General features: G+C 41.7%; 1 protein-coding gene across 2 annotated transcripts in view; it reads right to left on the bottom strand.

The window, feature by feature from the left end:
- Positions 1 to 16,658, bottom strand: part of PIGG (phosphatidylinositol glycan anchor biosynthesis class G (EMM blood group)) — an 83,270-nt gene extending 66,612 nt beyond the window's left edge. For both annotated transcript variants that reach the window (XM_071731831.1, XM_071731832.1), the window contains exons 1-6: positions 16,450 to 16,658; positions 13,521 to 13,726; positions 12,570 to 12,779; positions 11,113 to 11,301; positions 5,587 to 5,725; positions 2,995 to 3,207 (exon numbers count right to left, since the gene is read on the bottom strand). In XM_071731831.1, the coding sequence (XP_071587932.1) occupies positions 2,995 to 3,207; positions 5,587 to 5,725; positions 11,113 to 11,301; positions 12,570 to 12,779; positions 13,521 to 13,726; positions 16,450 to 16,609 (1,117 nt within the window). In that variant the 5' untranslated portion in view covers positions 16,610 to 16,658. The remainder of the gene's footprint in view (positions 1 to 2,994; positions 3,208 to 5,586; positions 5,726 to 11,112; positions 11,302 to 12,569; positions 12,780 to 13,520; positions 13,727 to 16,449) is intronic.
- Positions 16,659 to 17,170: the final 512 nt, after the last annotated feature.

Genomic DNA, 17,170 nt, shown 5'->3' with positions numbered 1-17,170 from the left:
ATAAACAACCCCATTTTCCTCAGACTCGTAAGATCTGTGTTCTAGACTTTTCACCAGCATCACTGCCCTCTTCTGGACATGCTCCAGCACCTCAATTCCATTTTTGTAGTGGAGGGCCCAGAACTGAACACAGTACTAGAAGTGAGACATCACCAGTGCCAAGTATAACACAATTGTTGTGGGGACAATTGTTTCCCTAGTCCAGTTGGCCACACTATTTCTAATATAAGCTAGGGTTTTTGAAGATAAAGATATTTTTGCTTACTGTTTCAGCTTTTCCTTAATATTGCAGTGGCTCAATCTAGGCAACTCCATGGTTTCTTCATGAAGTAGCCTGTGTAAGGTCTTTCAGCCTTCCTATCTGACTGCAGTTCCCCTCAAATGACAGCTGATTTCACCTTTTTGCATTAAAAAGGGAACAAACATTGCTCAAAAAATCAATGTATACACTATGCTATAGCTTACAATAAACATTTCTTTTCCATGCTATTCTTAATCATCCTGACCAAAGCTTTAAGCTACAGCCTTGCATATCTAGGACACACTAGGAAAAACAAGACTCTCTACGAAGTTAGCAGCAGCAGGCAGAATTCACCTTAAGAGCCTGTAAATAAAGCTACCACAACTTTGATCGCTCATCATGAACACTTTGCCCTCCAAACCCCTTTCTAATAGGGTCAGCACCTCTACAGCAGTTTGCAGTCAAAAATCATGTAGCATAAATATATCTCAGATTTCCATCCTCAGCAATTTTAATTTCAATTTTCAGATGAAAGCTACAAATTGAAATTAAGCTGTTCCTGGACAAAATTAAAATGAAAATAAAGATGCAAATCAGAAGCTAGTAGAAACTTCAATCTGTTCTGCCAGTGCTTGCAGAAATACTCTCAGATGGAGTTTTGTGCTGGAATTTTCAGTTATAACAACCACATCCTGAGCTTCACCAAGAGGGCAAGTTTCTTCTTTGACACAACCACTTTAAGTGAGGAAATTTCTCAGAAAAAAATATCAGAATATATGGAGCATGGGTCCTGCTACTGACACTTTGCTGCCAAAAGCTGCATTTGTTTTGTTAGATTCCTGGACAGGGTGTAATTATGGTTAGAAGGCCTGATGTTGAATGATAATTAATTCTTGACCTACAGTGATTATCCTGCTAAACTTTACATTATCCACTTTAATTATTCATAGCTGTAACACAGCTCTGCATTCTCATCCAGTTATTTTAATGATTCAACAGATTATAAATCAAGTGACAGGGACTTCAAGCTTCAAAGTCAATTTAAGACAACATCATCTTCTGATGTCCATGGTGAAATATTCTCTTTAATCCTATGACTCATTTTTTTTCACATAATTATATTTACTTGCTTCTGTTACAGCAGCTGGTATCATGCTTCCTAACAAAAGACTAAATTTTGCTATGTTTGGTTAATTTTTTTTCTACCTGTCTTTCATTCACTAGTGGTGTCCCCCAGGGATCAGTGTTGGGCCCAGTTCTGTTTAATATCTTCATTGATGATTTAGATGAAGGGATTGAGTCCACCATCAGCAAATTTGCAGATGACACTAAGCTGGGGGGGAGTGTGGATCAGCTGGAAGGCAGGAGGGCTCTGCAGAAGGACCTGGACAGCCTGGAGAGTTGGGCTGATTCCAACGGGATGAGGTTCAACAAGGCCAAGTGCCGGGTCCTGCACTTTGGCCACAACAACCCCATGGGGAGCTCCAGGCTGGGCACAGAGTGGCTGAGAGCAGCCAGGCAGAAAGGGACCCGGGAGTCTGGATTGACAGGAAGCTGAACATGAGCAAACAGTGTGCCCAGGTGGCCAAGAAGGCCAATGGCATCCTGGCCTGGATCAGAAACAGCGTCGCCAGCAGGTTCAAGGAAGTGATTCTGCCCCTGTACTCAGTGCTGGTGAGGCCACACCTCGAGTACTGTGTCCAGTTCTGGGCCCCCCAGTTTAGGAAGGATATCGAGGTCCTGGAGCAGGTCCAAAGGAGGGCAACCAGGCTGGTGAAGGGACTCCAGCACAGATCCTATGAGGAGAGGCTGAGGGAGCTGGGGCTGTTCAGCCTGGAGAAGAGGAGGCTCAGAGGAGACCTCATCACTCTCTACAACTCCCTGAAAGGAGGGGGTAGCCAGGTGGGGGTTGGTCTTTTTTCCCAGGCAACTCTCAGCAAGACAAGAGGGCACGGTCTCAAGTTGTGCCGGGGGAGGTTTAGGTTGGACATTAGAAAGAATTTCTTTCCAGAGAGGGTGATCAAGCATTGGAATGGGCTGCCCTGGGAAGTGGTGGATTCTCCGTCCCTGGAGATATTTAAGAAGAGACTGGATGTGGCACTCAGTGCCATGGTCTGGTAACTGCAGCAATAGTGGATCAAGGGTTGGACTTAATGATCTCTGAGGTCCCTTCCAACCCAGCCAATTCTATGATTCTATGATTCTATGATTCCTTTCTTCCAAATACACACACACATAGAAATGTACTCATGTGTTTTTCACAAGCAACTTTACAGTTATCCTGGTTTTCACTCCAAGTACATTTATACATAAGAATGAAATAAAATGATAACTTACTCTAAATTATTTCCCAGCTTAACTGGAGCATCCTTTCATTTAAAACAGAAAATTCACTGCCTTGTGCAATTACTCTGAATAGCTCAGAATTAGTGCCCTAAGTATGATACCTCACAAGCAACAGATTTGAAACCACTGAGATTTAACTACATTGGCAGTTTTACTTTAATATTACTCTTTAATCACTATTTCAGCTCCATTGCCTACTAGGAGTAGTACTGGTCATTAAAAAAACTTTATTCAGAGGCAGTGTGTTGAAGCAGGTTACAGTAAGAACTGAACTCTGCTCCATTACTCTAAATGCTACTCTCAACTGAATGGCTGATCTGCAGTGCCATGCTAATCTAAAAGCCCAAATTATGTAAGAAACAAATATCCTTTTGGATATGTAATTTGTTTTTCTTTATCTGACTTACCCTTTTCATACGCAGGTGTATTCTCTTGCAGCAGTCTGCTAAGCTGGAAGCCATTCAGGTGCACAAAACGTAGTTGTTCTCTCATTGACCTGCCTCCCACAACTGGAAATATAAGGTTCCCAACACTGTTTCTTGGAATTGGTAGACCAAGACCTACTGCCAGTGTGCTAGCTAAATCTGTTTGTTGCACAAGTTCAGGCTGGGTTAGAGGACCTAGAATCAACAATGAAAAGAAGTATTGCATTAATAGGCCCATTCCACTGCTCCAGAGACAGCTGGTATCTTGCTCAATTTTTTTCATTGGTGTTAAATCATCTGTTTCAAGTGACTGACAGAGAGCTAAGTCATCTTCAACTGCTGTTGTAAAACAAAATTTTATTCAATATTCAACAAGTATCACTCGTCAATGATAGCAACTACTGTTAAAACAACAGAAATGTTATACAACTAGAAAAAAAGATGGTCCAAGACATCACCTTAACATCAAGTTGCAGCCTGCATCCTAAGAGGGTTTGATAACTTTCACATTAGAAAGACTAGAAGGCACTGCAGCAGAACAATTTAAAGAACAAAAAAAAGAATGAGAATTTAAAATAAAGCTGACTTGATATATACTTGATATAATCACAACAGTCCAAGATCCAAATCCAATTAATATCACATTGTTAGTTAAACAGAATTAGAGGTCAGATGCAGACTGCTGAAGCCCAAATCCATGAGTCACAGTGATTTTTAAAGGGTTCTCTACAGGATCCCATTACCTTACTGCAGTTAGCAGGATTAGCCTTCAGTTGCACACCTACATAGATTTCACTGGGGTAAGTAACCTTTTTTTGTCTTGCTAATTGTTTCTTTAGGTGCTTTACTAGTTACATAAGTGCTTTCCTACTGTGCTTTTAGTTTGTTCTCTTTGTAACTCCAGGCCTCGAGTGTTTTGACTTAAGTAAAGTACAGAAAGAGTTATATATAAAATGTTTATGTCTCTTAATGCTCCCTTTAAGAGCATTACAAGTCTCATCTAGCTCTGATTAATACCATGCTTGTACAGAATGCCATCTATAATCCCTAGAGTCTCTTTGCATGAGTATCTATACGTCAGCAGTTTATAGATTTCATCTCAAGGCAAGTTCCTAACTAGTTAAAAAAAGCCAAACCACCAAAAGCATTTAGGCAATTATGAGTGACACATCTCTGTAGAAGCCTACATGAGTAATATTCTGATAGCATACTAAATTAAAAAGCCCACAGGATTACTATTTTGAGGCCTACCAAATTACTGACTGTACATTTTGTTTACATTAGGATCGTAAGGAGCAGTCACTAGAATTCTGATTACTGGAGCAATGAGAAGCAAGCTGCTGGATATTTACATGGCCACCAATACAAAACAATAACTGGACCCCAAAACACAGGTGAATAGATGTATTTCACTGTATTAGGAATGTATGATTCACTTTAAACCTAATAGAAAGTAATCCCAGTGAACAACAGATTGCATTTACAGAATCTACACTCATGTGCCTTGGTTATCAACACACACTGATGAAACATAAAAAGCAAAAACTTACTTCAGAGCTTTGGTCAGCTCTTGGCTTAGTTTTGGTTTTATATCTGAGAAGATTCCAGTGACTCTTCAAGCTATGCTTTTCATTGCAGCTATTGCAGCTAGACAACAGCTTTATGAATGACAGACACATAAAGGTACTTTCTGTATGCTGCAAGAATCTACAGCAAGATAAGCAAAGCAAGGCTTTGCAAACAGGCTTTTAAAGCAAGAAAATCAGATGGAAATGAGCAAGAGGCAGAACAAAAGGCACAGGGAATCATTATATTGAGGAAAATACTCCTGTTATAACTACATTTTATCAATTCACTCAGACAAAGAGCTTATTTAACCAAGACTTCACAAATTAAACTAAAGATTCTCTAGCACACTGTTCCCTTTTTGCCTCTTACCTTAACCTGTATTCTACAAGTGCAAAATTAGTTTCAGATACAGATAAACACACACTAGGGATTTAAAAATCAACTGCCCAATTACACAGTAAGTACACTTAGGCTGCAGTTTCTTTCCTTAGTGCTTAGCTATCAATAGAGATGTTTTCACTGTTGTCATCTCTTTATGCCTTCACAAGAGTGATTATTCTCCTTTTCTACTACTTTTAGCATTAGAAATTGTTAACTCCTCTATGCTGGCTGTTTGAGAGGGAAGAATGGAGGCCAGGGAAATATCCTGGCCAAAAAAAGACACAACTTAGAACTCATTACAAATAGGGTTTTATTTCTAATCCTATTTACCAGTATCCCAGGATCCCAACAAAAGATTGTATGAGGTCTCAATACTCAAGTAAGATAGTGCAGCAAAAAGTTTATCTCTGAGAAATACCCCGTTCTCAGTGTTTAGAAAACTTCTTGGTTTCAACATGAAACAGAAGCAAACTCTAGCAAAAGCATAATTTTAGGTCACACAGAATGGGCTTTGCCATATAACTGTAAAACAAACCAAAGCACTGTTCCAAAAGATTTTTAGATCCAATTTATATCAGAGATGGCAATGTGTTCTAGAAAAGGTCATGCTTTTTCAATTCTTACCACTTCTTTTTTCAAAAGCAGAGCTGATAAATAGCAATGGTGTGAGAATTTCGCCTTCTGAAGAACCACCATGACTACCTGTTTCAGACATCCCATGATCCCCACAAACAACTAGCAAATTGGGCAGAGAATCTTCTTCCTGCATGTAACAGAAATATATTTTGGTTACTGTACAAACAAGATATGTATATATAATGTTTAATTATCTTTATAGTGTTTACTCATTAGTACTTCACAAAATAAATTCTGTTTTTAAAATTGGCTCATTACAGATTATATGATTATCGTACAGATTATATGAGGCAGATTATAAGAAATGCCTACAACTGAGAGCAATGCATTAACATTCATTTTTAACAGTTAAGGCACACATATGTATCTAATGTACTTGTCAGTACATTGCAAAATACAATACAAAATACAAAAAGAAATAAAATACAAAATACAGCATGATACAAAAAACACAAAAAGTTTTAAAAAACACTCTTATGAAGTCACAAGAAACAGTCTGAGCGATTAAATGCAAGTCATACTGTGGGAAGAAAAACAGGAGTTCAGGATCAGCAGCATCAGAAGTATTCCCCCCCTCAATTTAGAAATATAGAATAATATAACCATTTTTGACCACCATTAGCCTAGCATCACCCAAGTCCACCACTAAAACCATGTCCCTAAGCACCACATCTACATGTCTTTAAAAAACCTGCAAGGATGGCAACCAAAACACTTCCACTGGGCAGCCTGTTCCAGTTTCTGACAAGCCTGACAATAAATTTTTCCTAATATCCATTCTAAATCCCGCTGGCACAACTTGAGGCTGTTTCCTCTTGTTCTATTGTGTGCTACTTGGGAGAAGAGACAAACACCCACCTCACTACAACCTCTTTCCAGGTAGCTGTAGAAAGCAAGGTCTCCCCTCATCAGACTAAACAACCTCCATTCCCTCAGTCATTAAGATTTGTTCTTGAGACCCTTCACCACACTTCTTCCCCTTCTCTGGACACACTCCAGCAACTCCATGTCCTTCTTGCAGTGAGATGCCCAAAACTGAACACAGTATTCAAGGTGCAAGTACAGGGACACAATCACTTCCCTTGTCCTCTGGCCACACTATTTCTGACACCAGCCAGGATGCTGTTGGCCTTCTTGGCCACCTCAGCACACTGCTGGCTCATATTCAGATGTCAATCAACTCACCCAGGTCTTACGCCACTGTGCAGCTTTTCAGCCATCTTTCCCAAGTCTGTAGCGTTGCATGGGGTTGTTGTGAACCAAGCACAGGACCCAATTTTTGGCCTTGCAGAACCTCACACAATTGGCCTCATTCCCTAGGTCCAGTCTGTCCAGATGACTTTGCACAGTCTTCCTACCCTCAACCTGACCAACACTGCCTCACAGCTTGGTGTCACCTGCAAACTCACTGAGGGTGCACTCAATCCTGTTGTCCAGATGACTGGCCACAGTACTATACCCTGGGGAACACCACTTGTGACCAGCCACCAACTGAATGTAAATCCATTCACCACAACTCTCTGGGCCCAGCCATCCAAGCACTGTTTCACTCAGGGAAGACTACTTCAGTCCTGGCCATGAGGAGCCAGTTTCTCCAGGGGAATGCTGCAGGAAATTGTGGCAAAGGCTTTACTAAAATCAAGGTAGATAATATCCACACTATTTCCCTCACCCACTAAGTGGGTCACCTCATCAGAGGAGATCAGGCTGGTCAGGCAGAACCTGCCTTTCATAGATCCCTTGCTAACTGGGCCTGATCACCTGCTTGTCCCAAGTGTGCCATACAAGGACACCTAAGATGATCTCCTCCATAACCTCCCCTGGCACCAAAGTCAGACTGACAGACTTGTAGCTTCCCAGATGCTCCTTCAGGCCCTTCTTGTATAGGTGTCATATTTTCTATTCTCCAGCCAACAGGGACCTCCCCAGTTAGCCAGGACTGCTGAAAGATGATAGAAAGTGGCTTGGAAAACATTTCCCCCAGCTCCTTCAGCACCCTTGGCTGAATTCCATCTGGCCCCATAGACTTCTGAGTGTCTTTAAGTGGTGTAGCAGGTAACAAACCATCTCCCTTTGGCTTACAGGGGCTCCATTCTTCTCCTCAGCCCTAACTTTCAGCTCGGGGGAGCTGGGTACTTGGAGAATAATTGGTTCTGCTACTAAAGATTGAGGCAAAAAAGGCATTAAGTACTTTAGCCCTTTACTCAGCCTTTGCCACTATATTTACTCCCACATCAAATAAACCCCCCTTAGTTGTTAATGTATGTGTAGAAACATATTATTAATGTCTTTTTAGACAACAACAACATTGAGTTCTAGTCGGGCTCTTCTAATTTTCTCCCTGCAAAGATTAACAACATATTTGCAGTCCTCCTTGGTTGCCTGCCCCTTCTTCCAAAGGCCAAACCCTCTCCTTTTCTTACTCAAAGTCCCATCCAAATCTCTTTGTTCAGCCAATCCAGTCTTCTTCCCTTCCAGCTCATCTTTTGGCTGAAGGAGACACAGGAAGAGCCTGTTCTTGTGTCTTCAACACTTTCTTCTTAAAGATCATTCATCCTTCCAGGACTCCTTTGTGCTTCCCAATGGACTCTGTCAACCAGTCTCCTGAACAGGAGTCTGTAAGACGTTTGTAAGTCTGCCCTTACAAACTCCAAGCTAGAAGCTCTGCTGACCCTTCTTACATCTAGAAGTATTGAAAGTTTATAATTTCATGATCACTATGCCCAAGACAGCCTCTGAATGCTCACCACCCACAAGTCCTTCTCTGTTCACAAGCAGCAGGTCCAGTAGGGTGCATTTCCTAGTTGGTTCCCCCACAAGCTGTGTCAAGTTATTTCTGCACCTCTGTTGAGTTTTTAATATAACATAAATGCTAAACTAGTATTATTATAAATCATCATCATGGCTTGGCTTCATGAATGAAGATTTCAGAAGGGCTCTCTCCCCACACTTGCTGCAAGCGCGCTGATGGCTGATGAGGCCGATGTGGGACAGGCAGTGTGGCTGCAAAAGGCACAGCAGAAAGTCTCCTGGGAGGGGACAGCCAAGGCACAGTTCCTTCTGCGGTGTCTTTTCTCCTCAAGACTGATCCTACTATGCTCTCAAAGGAGGCAGCAGCGTTATGGATGGTTGTCTCCATGTCTCCCAACTGGAGGCCAGAGTGAAGCACCGATGGCAGTCAATATGGCCACAGCTGAGTGATTATTTCAGGGAGTCCCTGTATCTCCTCTTCGGGGCTCCTCTGTTGCAAGTTCACCATAGAGCACAATCTTAGGGAGGGGTTGATCCTCCAACCTGGAGATGTGCCCTGCCCAGCACAGCTGCGTCCTCAGTATCATGGCCTCCATACTGGTGACGCCTGCCTGTTCAAGGACAGCAACACTGGTCATGTAGTCAGTCCAGTGGCTATTTAGGATTGTCCGGAGCCAGTACTGAGGGAAGCGTTCAAGGAGTCACAGGTGATGGTGGTAGATGACCCATGATTCAGACCCATATAAAAGAGAAGACAGTACAATGGCTCTGTAGACACTAATCTTTGTACTTTTCTTCAGGTGCTTATTGCTTCAGACTCTTTTATGAAGTCTTCCGAATGCTCTGTGTGCCTTTGCTGATCTGTTGTCTGTCTCTTTATCGATCTTGGCATTCAAGGAAATAATGCATCCCAGATAGCTAAACTGCTGGACTGTCTTTAGCTGACTCACCAAGTTGATGTGGGGATGATGGAAGTCTTCCTGTGGTGCAGGCTGGTAGAGAACTTCTGTCTTCTTCAAGTTGACTTCCAGCCCAAAAAGATCTGCAGCCTCTGCAAAGCAGGATGTTATGCACTGCAGAGCTGCTTCTGTGTGAGCAACGAGTGTGGCATCATCAGCAAAAAGCAACTCTGGGACCCTGATTTAGGGTCTTGGTGTGGGCCTTCAACCACCTTAGGCTGAAGAGGATCCCATCAGTACCATATCAGATGTAAATGCAATTTTCTTCATCAAGGCCTACTGTGGCCATTTGGAGCATCGTGCTGAATATGATTGTGAATAGAGTGGGTGTGAGAATGCCACCTTGTTTCACACCATTGATTATTGGGAAGGATTCAGAGAGTGCATCACCATATCTGACTTGGCCCCACTGATCCTCATGTAGCAGGATGATCATTTTGAGGAACTTGGGGAGGCATCCCAATCATTTCAAGATCTGACACAGGCCTTTCTGCTCACAGTGACAAAAGCTTTAGTGAGGTCAATGAATGTCACATAAAGACCTTTGTTCTGTTGCCTACACTTCTCTTGCAGTTGTCTGAGTACAAATACCATGTCTGTGGTACTCCTATTGGCTCTGAAACCACACTGGCTTTCAGGGAGGACTTCCTCTGCTATAGCAGGTACTAATCTATTCAAAGGTATTCTTGAAAGGATTTTTCCAGCAATGGAGATCAGAGTTATTTTTACAAATATTAATCTAATGGAAAAATATAATCCTATTTCTAATTGTTTCTAATATCTCAAGTGCTTTTGGAATAGAAATCTGATTGGACTGAATGGAAATTATGTTTATTTTTCCAAATAAGGAGAAAGAGAAGCATAGGGCCTGACCAACAATTTGAACCCAACAAATCAAAGACAGCAAAAATAAACATTGTAATTCCATAGCAAAGCCGCTTTATCATCTCTAGTTACTGCCAGTACCCGCTGTATCCACAAATAAAGTGTTTTTAATGTTTCTGTACTCAAAACAGAAATAAGAGGCTTGCATATATTTGGAAGAACATAAAAACTAAACATAAAACATAAAAAAATAAAACTAAACTATAACATACATGGACATATGGCAAAACCACTGCTACATTCCGTGACAATGAGATTATAACTTCCACAAGCAGGATTTAACCTCTTTATTCATATGATAGTATCATCTATTTTTCTAAAAATACTATTGAAATTTTATGAGCAACTACTCTGAATTGCAGTTGCCAAAAACATACAAGAAAAAATCTTTAGGTCACTTGGAAGTAGAACTTGCTATTTCAACATCTAGACTATTTAGGTAAGTGACGTATTTCCAAATCTAAAAACAGATTCAGATTTCATAATTTATGTGCATAAGAAAAATGCTGTTTACAATCACTACTTCCATTTGAATCTTCTCAATATCTAAGAATTAGCTATGGCTTCAGAACTGCAGAAACCAAAACCACGTGATTTCTCCTGAATCCTATTAGAAGAAAGGATACCAAGCATCATTTCAACTCATAAGAGTTGAAATAATAATAATTCTTTCTGCACACTAAGGGGGACTTATTTCCCACAGCTCATCAGAAAATACTGCTTAGAGATGTTACTAAGGTCAGCCAGTAAAGCTTTAAAAATGCTAGACTATAGTGTTGCCTAGAGAACGGTCAGGGAAGGAAAAGAACAGAGGAATACCCACTTTGGTTTAGGCATAAACAAGCTACCACAGACAAAGAAACAAGCATTTTAATGTTAGTCCACAACTAAGAGACATTGATCCAAGGAGCTATATTACCTTTGAAAGAAGTGAAATATGAATCTTTTTCAGAATGTTATCCATTTCATGAAGTTTTGGTCCCACTAATGGGCTGTTTGGTCCAGTCATATGTCCTATATGATCGAGTCCCAGGTAATGCAGTATTAGGAGATCCCAGTCTTCTCTCTTTAACACTCTATCCAAATGCCTGGTAACATTATCATCAACCTCAGAAATAAAAGGAAACCGATTAAAAGGTAAGAGTAATTCCCTTCTTCTAAGAAGCAAAGAAACATTACACACTATACATGAAAATTCTGTAGAAGCCAATGAGAACTACAATAGCTCACAATGTTACTGAGAAAAAAAAAAAAAAAAACATCATGTCAATTTAGGCAAGTGTCAGGCAGTCAAAAAAATACATCTTACTAAACAGATTCATTTCACTGCTTTCTGATCATGAGGCATCAGATTATGTGTAGAGAAAACACATAGAGAGGGTTCCTATGCTTCCACAGACACTTTTTCAAACTACTTCAAGAAATTTTCAGTAACTTCACACTCTTGATTTATCACTTCACAAGAAGCGTGGGAAAAGCCTCTCATTGGTGCTTGGAAGCACAGGAGAAAAAAAATCCCTCTTGCTCTTTCAACTCAATTTTTGCTACTGTGCAAACACAAAACGATCATCCTTGCTGTAAGAAAAAAGACAACAACATAGCAGGAAAGAAAAAATATTTGAAAACTGCATGTTCTCCTGCTTAGCTTGACAGCTTATTTCTAGTAGCATATTTTTCTCCCTGGATATTAACAACCCTTAAATAATTTCACATGTAACATCACTTCAGATATCACTCTGGCTATAGCTATCTAAAAAAAACATGGTAATAAAATAGCAGCAAGTAGCAGCAAGGCAATGGCCTGACGTTTTTCAAATCATAAAGGTGAAAAATATTAATTATTTACCCTTTTAGTGTGCCCAAAATATGAATTTTCACAATTCCTTTCATTTACTGTCTATGCTTCCTCTTTGATAACCTACTTAAACACTACTCATATTGCAACTCATAAAAGCAACTATAAATACTATAGAAAGCATGCCTCTAAGAAACCAAGATTACACATTAATAAGTCTTTTTAAAAGACAATACATACTTATGTAAATGTGATAGTGAACTAAAAAATGGATAGTGTAATTTTTAAACAAAAGAGCGATCTAAATTTCTGCCACAGGTTTTGTGAGGCTATCATAGGCTTAGGACAGTTACACAGTAACACACCCTCTGTCACTGTATCATCCAAACAATTCCCACAACATATGCATAAGGGACCAAAACGTTCAACCCCACATTGCCAACACCAAAAATACACATATTTCTATTTAATTGCAAGGTTTGCATTTCAGAGCAAGGACAGTTTTATTCATTCATTCTTGAAGGTGCCACTGTGTGTTTTTACTCATATTATTTAATCTGAGATTATACAAATCCTCTCACCTCTGTAAAATCTGACACAAAAAAGGAAGATGTTCCATCATATTCCACAAAATGTTTTGGAAACAATTTAACCCAAGTATCATCACCATAAAAGATTATTCTTTTCCCAGCTGTTTTTGCCTGCCATATCAGGTTATCATCCAACAGAGCTGGAGAATTGAGGTTCACAATAACATCAATGAAACCAGGTATGCCACCTGTCATCAAAGCCTACATAAAACAAGAATAGAATAGAGATATATTAGCAGAAACCATAAATTTTCCAATATTCAGAAGACACTATAAGGGGAAGCAATGAAGCAGCAGACAGAGGAATTATATTTTCAGTAAAGAACAGAAGCTGCCACATCCCATCACCACAGTGCCAACTGACATCAGAGATAATACCTTCTTTACAGAAAACTAAAAGCAGTATTTTGTTAATTACCTGGCATCAAAAGAGTTTTGTAAGCCAGCTGAAATTCACTTAACATACTGGTCATTAAATCACCAAAAAGACAGTTTTCAATTCCTTAGTAAACTGACTTGACACAGCAATAACAATGGTAACATATTCAGAAGTGTAATTAAGAATCTTCTTGAAAATGCAATGAAGTCCACCCCTCAGGTGCCACCAGACTGCCACCCCCTAACTCCCAGTATCCTTCTAGCTGACCTACCAGAGCTCACTCTCTCAGCTTCTTCAGTGCAAGAAATGTCACTCAGATCTATCACAGAGAAGCCTGGGTGATCAAGTATTTTCATGACACAGCCAAAAGGCAGGAAGATCCTCTGAGACACAGCAAGTCTGGATTCTTACTACAGGCACAACTATAGCAAAGCAACTCTCAGCCATTATTTGCAGTAGCCCAACAAACCTGCCCCTATGCCAAATGCATGCATATGAAACACCCAACTTTCAAAACCTTTTTAAATGGAAGCACCCTCCTAAGTGGGAAAAAAACCACCTACCTTAATCCGAGGCATGGTCACAGTGGGAGGTTTTGCTTCAGCAATGAAACTGTAGGATGTCCCTTTTTCAACAACTTGTGTTGTATATGGCATGAACTGTTTACCTTTGGGTCCAAATACAAAGTCATCTCTCAAAGCATCTATCAACACAATGACAACTTTTTTGAAAAGCGGTGATGGAATTTTGGTCCAATTGGAAACCACTCCTAAACAAGAACAGAAAGGGTATATAAAAGTTACCAACAAATTTTAACGATGGTTAGACAGAATTTAAAAGACAACTTCATCAAAGGAATGAGGTGCTTCCAGCTTTCTTATTAACTTTACTTTCAGCATTGAGAAGCTGCTAATGATAGTAAATATGAGAAGCAATCAGAGGAAGCCATCCAGCACAGGAAGGACACAAGAACAGCAACACATCCAATACAGCCTAGGAAGGAAAATACAATGTGAATGGAATGCACAATGTGAAATTGGAAGAACTGAGGATAAGCACTGAAATGGAGAATATTCAAAGGAATAAGAAGGGATGCTACCTTCTTTGGGATTAATTTAGTAAAGCTGAACTACATATATCCAAAAGGAAACTTTTGTTAGGAAAAAAGATGCAGCATTTATCCGTGCTCATATCCGATTTTGAACATCAGACCATATCTCAAGCAATGCCTCATCAAATCCCACTGTAAGAAAAGTGGAACTGCTTCACATAAATTTGAAGGGAAAGATTTGTGCACACTTTTGCCCTTCAAGACAGAAGACCATATGCCAGGATAGTTTGGTGATGGCAGCTGAAGAGTCACATTCCTACACCAGACTCCCCAAAACTTGCTATGTGGGCCAGTACAGCAAAAACTGCTGTGTGTCAGGAAGCAGGCAGTGTCAAGCCTTCAAGCCCACCTCTTGTTCCTCTTGTGCTGCTGGCTGCAGCAACTCTTCATATGCATTGAGGTTTGTCCACACGGTAACATTTATCTTTTACAGCAGATAAATGTTGAGAAATGCAAAGGAATTGGAACCTGCTTACAAGCCACCTGAAAATACTTATTATATGATAGCTAAAGCAACATGTTGTGCAACCCCTGCTATGCAGTCTGCTTATTTACCCCTGTTATTTTTTAGAAAGCAGTTACTTTAAATGAAGCTGGACTTCTGTAAGCAGTGCCAAAAACCACAGGGTGTACAAAAAAGTCACCACAGTGGTATGCTGAAGGGATTCACTGTTATACAAGCAACTACACAACTTTACCAGACATCCCACAGGTGAGGCAGCATAAATTGAATGGCAGTCAGGGTTGCTTCTCAAAGTGAAATATTCAGGAAACACAGAAGCACTGAAGAATATTTTTTTCTGAAGAGATCTAAAGTAGGTTGGAAGCCGCCCGTGTAAGGCTTCTTTAGTAAGCAGTCCCCTGCCTTCAGAGTTTATCATTCAGAGTGAGATATCACTGCAAGCACATTGCAAACCAAAAACTACAGAAAGGAAGTACTTCTACTGCCAGTGCATTTTTGTCTGCCTGTACCCAGGATTCCTAGTAACAGGCCCATATTTAAAATGTAGAGCCCTGTGGTACACATTTATACATTTCAATTCAAACCAGTAAAACCAGTCCTCTACAAACCCAAATGTCTGCTGCTTTCCTTTCACCCAAACAAGTGTCCCTCAGTGTTAGTCTCCTGATAATGCTACTGATGACTCACAGCAGCCTATCTAATAATCTTTGACAGTCTTGGTAATCTCCAGCTAAAAAGCAACCTACCATTGGCAGCATCCACTCAGATCTGTTACCAGATTAGATTCCTTCAGTGTTCCTGCTTAAGTGATATCAGTGCACCACACTCAACACTACAAAACTTTCTTCTCCCTCCACTGTTTCTCACCATTTAAGTAAGCCTATGCCAACACACATATTGTCATACACTCTAAAAAAAAATAACAATAAAAAGCAGCTAGAGACAAAGTTTGGCCGTTATAACCCTGTTCCACCGATTTAACCATAAGATGTCTCAGGCAAGAGCTTTGTACAAGAAAGATATTATTTAATTCAGCTGTCCACTGAAAAAGTGTTTCACTTCAAAATCTTCACACACTGGTAAAAAATACTTCTTCAAGTACACATTTCTCTTCACATTATTTTAATACAAATTCTGACTAGACATATCAGAGTATCAGCACCTCCTTTACTCTTCATGAAAAAGATGCTAGCAAACTTTAGTTTAATAATTTCAGCTAAAGAGTACAGCAAGATGATCATGAGATCATGATTTCGGAGAAACAGTAATGTATATTGCACATTTTGCAATGTGACCAGACTGTGAAGGAAATCCAGATTATCACAGCTGCTTTCCTCGCTACAGAAGTCTCACTGAAGTGGCACTAGGCCAGTCCCACAAAACAAAACAAGGATTCACAAGTGCAACACAACCAGTAAGTTAACAGAGCAAGCACGTGAAGGGTTGTAACTGAAGTGGCATTTTGTAACGCGAACAACTTACCGAGTAAGGGTATGACGGGCGCATCAGTGGTAACAGGTACAAAACGACAAAAAAAGCACAACCTCTGAAACTGCGAGAGCTGATGCTTATAGCTTTTTTGCGACCGTGAGTGGATAGTGCTAGCAGTGACTGATAACTACATGCACAATTAGCTAAGTTCCAAATTAACTGGGAAACAGGCCTGGAAACACGACGGTGCTACAGCAAGCCGCGCTGCAGCATCCAGGGCCCTCCCGTCACGGGGCCCGCCCCGCCCGCCGCACGGCCCCGAAGACCCCATACAAACTCCCCAGCTACAGACGCAACGGCGAGCGGCAAGACACGAAGCCCCGCCAGGGCTCCGCCGCCCCGCCCGCCCCTCTCTCCTCCCGGTTCTGGCCGAGGCCAGCAGGGCCGGACCAGGCGCGGCGGGGCTGGTGGCGCCTACTCGGGTTACCTGGGCCGGGCGGGGCCGGCTCGGCGGGAGAATCGCCGCGGGCCTCTCTGCGGCGCAGCGATCTGACAGGCACCGGGAAGAAGCCGCGGAGGAACAGCACGACCCCCAGGGCCTCCAGCAGGAGGCAGGAGGAGGCAAAGACACCCGAGCGCAGCCGCATCCTCCCCGGGCAGCCCCGACCTCCGCCCGGCCGCGCTCCTCCGCCTCTGACAGGCGGCACCCGCCCCGCTGCTGACCAACCAGCGCCCAGCGCGCTGCCCGCCTCGCCTCGCCATTGGCTATCGGCCAGCCAACCGCTCCGCGAGAGCACTGACCCCAACCGGAAGTAGGGCCGCTCTGAGAAGGCGGCGTGCGGGAGTGGAGAGTGGAGAGTGGAGAGTGGAGAGTGGAGAGTGGAGAGTGGAGAGTGGAGAGTGGAGAGTGGAGAGTGGAGAGTGGAGAGTGGAGAGAGGAAAGAGGAGAGAGGAGAGGAGAGGAGAGGAGAGGAGAGGAGAGGAGAGGAGAGGAGAGGAGAGGAGAGGAGAGGAGAGGAGAGGAGAGGAGAGGAGAGGAGAGGAGAGGAGAGGAATGGAGAGGAATGGAATGAGGAGTGGAGTGGAATGAGGAGTGGAGTGAGGAGTGGAGAGTGGAAAGTGGAGTGGAGTGGAGTGGAGTGGAGTGGAGTGGAGTGGAGTGGAATAGAGAGGAGAGGAGAGGAGAGGAGAGGAGAGGAGAGGAGAGT

Source organism: Heliangelus exortis, chromosome Z, assembly GCF_036169615.1.
Source record: "Heliangelus exortis chromosome Z, bHelExo1.hap1, whole genome shotgun sequence".
In the NCBI taxonomy this organism is placed as follows: domain Eukaryota; kingdom Metazoa; phylum Chordata; class Aves; order Apodiformes; family Trochilidae; genus Heliangelus; species Heliangelus exortis.
This window is presented reverse-complemented; position numbering and strand designations above follow the sequence as displayed.